Source organism: Salvelinus namaycush, chromosome 8 (genome assembly GCF_016432855.1).
Source record: "Salvelinus namaycush isolate Seneca chromosome 8, SaNama_1.0, whole genome shotgun sequence".
In the NCBI taxonomy this organism is placed as follows: Eukaryota; Metazoa; Chordata; class Actinopteri; order Salmoniformes; family Salmonidae; genus Salvelinus; species Salvelinus namaycush.
Window position 1 is genome coordinate 59,195,856 of NC_052314.1, and position 6,694 is coordinate 59,202,549.

At 39.5% G+C, this 6,694-nt stretch overlaps 1 protein-coding gene across 1 annotated transcript; it reads left to right on the forward strand.

Moving 5' to 3' along the window:
• The first annotated feature begins 2,424 nt into the window (after positions 1-2,424).
• Positions 2,425-5,731, forward strand: LOC120052992 (B-cell CLL/lymphoma 6 member B protein-like). Its single transcript, XM_039000245.1, has 3 exons — positions 2,425-2,457; positions 4,087-4,198; positions 4,414-5,731. Exons 2-3 carry the CDS (start codon positions 4,096-4,098, stop codon positions 5,334-5,336), a joined length of 1,026 nt encoding a protein of 341 aa, XP_038856173.1. The 5' UTR covers positions 2,425-2,457; positions 4,087-4,095; the 3' UTR covers positions 5,337-5,731.
• Positions 5,732-6,694: the final 963 nt, after the last annotated feature.

A 6,694-nucleotide genomic window follows, 5' to 3' on the forward strand; every position in this document is an offset into this window, starting at 1 on the left:
ACATCAATAAGGGATCTTAGCTTTCACCTGAATTCACCTGGTCATGGAAAGTACACTAATGTTTTGTACACAGTGTATATCCACCATGATGGGCTTCACAGCAACAGTAAACATGTCTAGACAGGAGATATGCTTGTTTAAACTTTAGAATTTCAGTTGATTGCTATAGGGCCCTCTTGAGCCAATCAGTGTAATTTTGTAAATGCCAGGGCCCGGTTTCCCAAAATGGTTCTAACGATGAAAAGGAAGAGAATGGAGAAGAGAAAGATGCCTGTCACCTTTATTAATTCAGCCACTTACTTAGATAACTAGCAAGTTAAGCTTAGGCAAATTGTGTTTTTCACGCAGGAAATATCTTGCTGTATTTTGTAAACGCAGATCTAAAATGCTTATTGTAATTTCTGTCAAATGCAAGATTGACTTTAAGCAAAACATTAGGAAATGTCGCTGGCTACATTCTTTCTATGATAAACATTAGAAAGACTATGGCCATGCATCGCTTTTGCAAAAAAAATACCTTGCTTTTTCATTCTAAGTTAATTTATTTGTGTGGCTGCCAGTCAAATAGCTTTGCACTTCTGTTGTCATCTGATGAAAATGAAGCTATTTTCTGCCGAATGTGTTTCACTAATGTATTTATTGTGAAGGAAAACTATAGTTAAATGAATAAATAGTTAAATATAAAACGCGACCCCTGTCTACACAGCTGGACTCACCTGCTCCCGCTTTCTCCCGTTGTGCTATTTGCAAACCAACTGTTCTGGGGAACTGCGGTAAGCTTCATAATGTAAAATGATGTCTAATGAAGAACGCTATATGCTTTATCTCCTAACGTATTGCACAAGTTGACTGCAGGTATATGCTTAATAGGATCAGACCCCTTTTTTCAATTTTCGCCTACAATGAGATACCCAAATCTAACTGCCTGTAGCTCAGGACCTGAAGCAAGGATATGCATATTCTTGATAACATTTAAAAATAAACACTTTGACGTTTGAGGAAATGTGAAATTAATGTAGGAGAATATAACACATTAGATCTGGTAAAAGATAATACAAACAAAAAAGACATGTTTGTTCCATCATATTTTCGAAATGCAAGAGACAGGGCATATGTTAGAATTCTGTGTCATTTTAGATGTTGTCCACAAGATGGCAGCAGTGTGTGCAAAAGCTTCAGACTGGGGGGGGTGAAGCCAGAGACAGCAGTGGGGTCAAACTGTAGAACCCAGTTTCTACATTTGAATATAGACATTTATTTTTTCTAACAAAACTACACTACATTTTATCTCTGGAACCCTCAGATGAAGATTACTGAATGTAAGTACATTTTTTTACTTTCAAGGTGAATGTATCAAACCAGTTGCCGTGATGTGTTTTGTTGTGTATTTTTCTGTAATAGCTACTGTAAATTGGACACTGCAGTAAATTAACAAGAATTTAAGCTTGCCCATATAAGACATGTCCCGGAAAGTTGGCTGTTGTGTACAATGTTTTCTAGTCACATTATCGCATATTGAGCAACAACCGTCCCGGTGTAGGAACAATGATCCCGTAGTTGTTAAGTAGCTACAAACATAAACATTTATTGAAAAACTGCAAAGAAATAGTTAATACGGTATTGATAAACCATTCTGTGGCTATTTCCAAATACCCCAGTATACACGGTTTACCTCCCAAGCCTAGTTCCTAAATGTTTTGTACACTCGGTGTATAAGGCATATACTGGAAAAGCCTAAAGTCTGTTACGTATTGTGTTTGTACTGTGTAAGCTATAATGATGTTCACAAATGCCTATTTCATTACCTCCATTCAATACTTAATTTTTTTTCAAGACCGGATGCACCAGAATATGAATGCAGATTTGTAGTTGACGTGTGTGGTGTATTTAAAACTTGTTTATGTTTATTAATAAACACAAAATGGTACTTTTTCAACACGGTCATTGAGACTCTTTAATATACACCACATCTGATCTCACCCTATTCTGCATACATCCAACAGCACTTTATAACCAATATACACTTACTAAATATACCCACAAACAAACAAACACCTACTGTACACGTCAAAGTAGTTTTGTCAGGTTTGTTTGACTTATCATAGATTACTAATTTACCCACATCATATTTATGTCCACCCTGATGGGTTTAACAATTAAATCATTCTGTAACTACAGTATAGGACTCAAACGTAGTGTGGATGGGTAAACACTCCATGTTGAATGTGTGTTTATTATCTGTGTATGTGTACCTGAGGGAGTGTCTGTATAATCTGTATCACCTGTCTCTTCCAGGAGGAGGAGGGTCCAGAGGTGCTGCTGGTGAAAGAGGAGGGGTGTGAGGAGGGTCTGGGGAACCCTGAGGGGACCATGGTCATAGAGGACAACCAGACTACACCTCCTGAACCCACAGAGGAACCAGCTGAGCAGCACAGGACCACACACAGTCTCACTGAAGTGAGCCCACTATGAACTACTGGCTGAATAGTATTAGGTCAGGGCCCGTATCCACAAAGCCTCTCAGAGTAGGAGTGCTGATCTAGGATTAGTTTTGCCTTTTCGATCATAATCAATAAGACTAAGTAGACAGGTGGGAACCTGATCCTCGATCAGCACTTCTACTCTTTGTGGATACGGGCCCTGGGCATCTCAGAAAAGGTCCTAGGAATCCAGTTCAAACCTGTTTTAAGACTAAAAACACTCCCAGCTCAGAGTAGGTTTTAGGATGGTGTTAAGACACTGCCCAGACAAACTCTGAGGCAGGAGTAAAATCAACTCAAAAGTTTCTCAGCTGGTAATCACAACAGTTTGAGGTACTGCAAATGAAAGATGGTGATGACGCACGCTCATTGGCATTGTCACAAATGATGGGGAATAACCAATCGCAATGAGGCATCGCCAGCTGTGAACTCTATAGTAGTGAACTCTACAGTTCCCAAACTGTGGGGAGGGAGGGTGGAATTTCGAAATGAGTTTTTCTCTTGTCATGTCAGTCATTACATACCTTAGAGAGCTATTTAGAACTTGTCAGAAATGTCCAGATCAACTAGCCCATGTCAGCTAATGTTTTTTTAGCCCATAGATTTTCCTGTAACGAGTCACTTGAGTCACTCAAATATTACGGGATGTTCTCCAATGCTGGAAGGGGGGCCTGAGTGAAAAAGTTTGGGAACCCCTGCTCTATAGCACGTCTTAAACCACAATGAATGTGACTGTGAATGTTAGAATTTTCGCCTGACACGATCACATTGCCTAATCTTAATTATTGCCTACATGATATGTTGGCATGCATAACCTTTTTTTTAACCAATTTATGATGGTTGTTTAAAGCAAAATGTTGACTATTGCTGTTATCAACACACTCCTCACTCCTTTTAACAACTGTATATCGCTTTGGCACAGTAGGTATCAAGTCACTTGCCAATAATGTTGCATGCAACATTTTACTAAAGGTCTATCATTTGCATTGAACACAATCTAAGTTAACTTAAGCCCTAGATGCCTTCCATTGCTACAAAGGGATAGCTTGAAATAACATGTTCTAGGAAATTAAATAATGAAAAGAAAAACATGTTTATTAATTTCTGCCTAGTGGTTATAAGTATTTAGGCATATCATGTGAAATGATTGTCAAAAGTGCAAGAGATACTGTTGCATGTAGGTCTAGATTATTTATGGATTGATCATATATAAATATCAAAACATTATTCCAACAATTCCAAAGCATTTGCAAGTGGCACAGGAACCACTGACTCGCTGCATATTTACCCATAAGAGTAGGAGTAAAATGTCTCGATTCTCAGCACTTACGACCAATTTCCTACTACTGAGATGCTTTGTGGATACGGGCCCAGGTCTTGATTAATTTTGTCTTAAGTGTGGGACCGTGCCTTTCAATTATCAAAGCTTTATAGAGTGTCAAGTAATCAAATCAACTAACACATTTGCTGCATAGTATCAAATCAACTAACATGTTTGCATAGTACTCATAGCAATCCCTCTTTGCCCAATCAGAAGATGCTCCATAGCAGGGTGCTCATATGAGATTTCTTGATCCAACATCCTCTCACTCTTTATCTCTTACAGTCAGTAGACATGGAGGATGGGAAGCCTGACCTGCTGCTGGTCAAAGAGGAGACGATAGAAGACGGACCAGAGAGCATTGATCTGCTGAGTGGACTAAAGATGGGGGAGCAAGGTAAGGGAGAAATACATATAGCCTACAGTAATAGATCTTCAACGGGCAATTTTTTTTCTTATTCATTCATAAAATTAAGTCAATACAACCCTATGTTTATATACAAAACACACACATTATAAATGTATGAACTTGAGCAAGTAATTGACTCCACTGCATATGTAGAGTCTTCTCTGCCATGTTTGTGAAGTCTATTTTCTAACCTCTTCCTGAAGGTGGTTGGCTCGAGGCTAACAGAGCAGACTGGGCGGCCATCTTGGATTCCCAGACCCAGGCGTGTGCAGCTAAGAGCCCAGGGGACAACATCACTGAGCAGGCCAGTACCAGAGGGGACATAGTGGAGGTCAGTGGATGGGACAGCATCCTCAATTCTGGGCTTGGGAACAACACTGTTAACCACAACCAGAAACAGACAGTTGAACACAAAACAACAACTGAATTTAGTCTCCATGACAACAGACTGGCTGACACCAGGGCGAGGCGTAGATTTGGTCTGCGGGGACGAGGAGGTGTCCGTATTTGTCTGGAGAGAACAGACACAGACTTGACTAGCATTGATCCGTCCTGCTCCTATAGTTGTGATTCAGAGAGACTGATGGTCCCTCTAACAGGTGCTGCATTCAGCCTGCCTTCTATAGGATCTATCAACTGGAACATGAACCCTGCAACAGCACAGACACTCCCTGGCCTTCATCCTCCTCATACTCTCCTCCTGTTAAACCAGACCTCAGACAATGCCAGTGCCTCAACACTAAATGGCTACACAAGCCCATTGACAAATTACATTAGTAGTAATGCTATCAGCAAATACGGAGGCAAAGAGAAGCGCTTCCTGTGTTCATTCTGTGGGAAAGCCTTCAGTTTCCCCAAACAGGTGAAGATCCACCAGAGGATGCATACTGGGGAGAAACCGTTTGTCTGCCCCCTATGCCGGGCCAGTTTCTCCCACCCGTCCAACCTGAAGAGGCATCAGAGGGTCCACACGGGTGAGAAACCCTACAGCTGCCCCCAGTGTGAGAAGAGGTTCTCCCACCAGCACCATCTGAAGATGCACCTGAAGATCCACACAGGAGAGAGGCCGTTCACCTGTACGCTACCTCAGGATGCACCAGCAGAAAATGCACACAGCCATGTATAGATTGTAGTGATATGTAGTGTAGTACAAGTTAGTATGTAGTGTAGTACAAGTTAGTTTGTAGTTAATTCTGTTGGTTTTAGATGTATAGAGAACTGGATGAGGATAACTGAGGAAAGAAAGAGTATGATGAGGCAGAGTAGATGATATGGTGATGGTTGGTGTGATCGTGTCTGTAAAAATGCTTCACTGATAAATTGATAACCTTGTCTTTTGGTTTGATGCTGGTGTTTTATAATGAGGAAATTATAGTGCCTTAATTCATGTTTACTTTACTACTTTATGTAAAGATATGTGTATTGTAATGTTGAACCTTTTCCAAAGCGAGGGCACCAGATTTACAGAAAAGTTATTTTACTTGTCATGTATCGTTTGTGCAATAAAAGTACTGAACTTCATGTTGAGTGTGTGACCATTGAAAAAACATGAAATACAAAATTGACTCTGTGCTGACTGACTTGGTTATTTTTGTATCATTGCAGGGACTGAGTTTCCCTTATTTCAGTCGAACCAAAACATTATACTTCATTCTTGAATCAACACATACGGAATTGTTTTATAATAAACTCCAATGGCTCCATATTGTTAGGTACTTGAATCACAGTGTTAGAGATGGGCTCAACTGTGGTTAACATTTTATAATATAATTTCATGTTTCTGTAAGTACAGCAAAGAGTTCCTTATATAAACCTTTATGCTGTTCTGTTGAATTTCGTGAATATCTGCTCTGAATTAAGATGCCATTCTTTCTGCAGACATCTTTGTGTTTCAGCTATGACATGACACCTTGAGTTTGAACACATCTATTTTGGTAATTGAAGTGGATTTACATCCGGTAACAGAATTATGGTAATGAAATGACATCATCGGTCCCTGATCTGTACTATATAGAAATTCATAATTATGGATTTGAATGTTTATGGTGATGAATTCTGAACAGGTACACAAAAAGGTAGAAAAATGCGATATCCACCTTTGCATATTTGGGTATAATTCTACACACTGGTTATTATTCTAATCGACCCCCAAACAAGACCACAGTAGGGCCGACCTAGACAAAATCTAAACCAATCGTATACGTCTACGTTTCACAAGTTTGGACATGACAGTAGAGTTCAGTAGAAAGTATTCAGACCCCTTGACTTTTTCCACATTTTGTTACGTTACAGCCTTATTCTAAAATTGATGAGGAAAATATTTGATTTAATCAATCTACACACAATACCCCATGATGACAAAGCGAAAACAGGTTTTTAGAAATGTTTGCAAATGTATTTAAAATAAAAAACAGATACCTTATTTACATAAGTATTCTGAACCTTTGCTATGAGGCTCGTAATTGAGCTCAGGGGCATGTTTCC

What these genes read in the sequence shown, in the direction of transcription:
- LOC120052992 (XM_039000245.1), top strand. Translation starts at nt 4,096, where the DNA reads ATGGAGGATGGGAAGCCTGACCTGCTGCTGGTCAAAGAGGAGACGATA. An exon ending in ACTAAAGATGGGGGAGCAAG is followed by an intron (nt 4,199 to 4,413) that starts GTAAGGGAGAAA and finishes CTCTTCCTGAAG; the next exon opens with GTGGTTGGCTCGAGGCTAAC.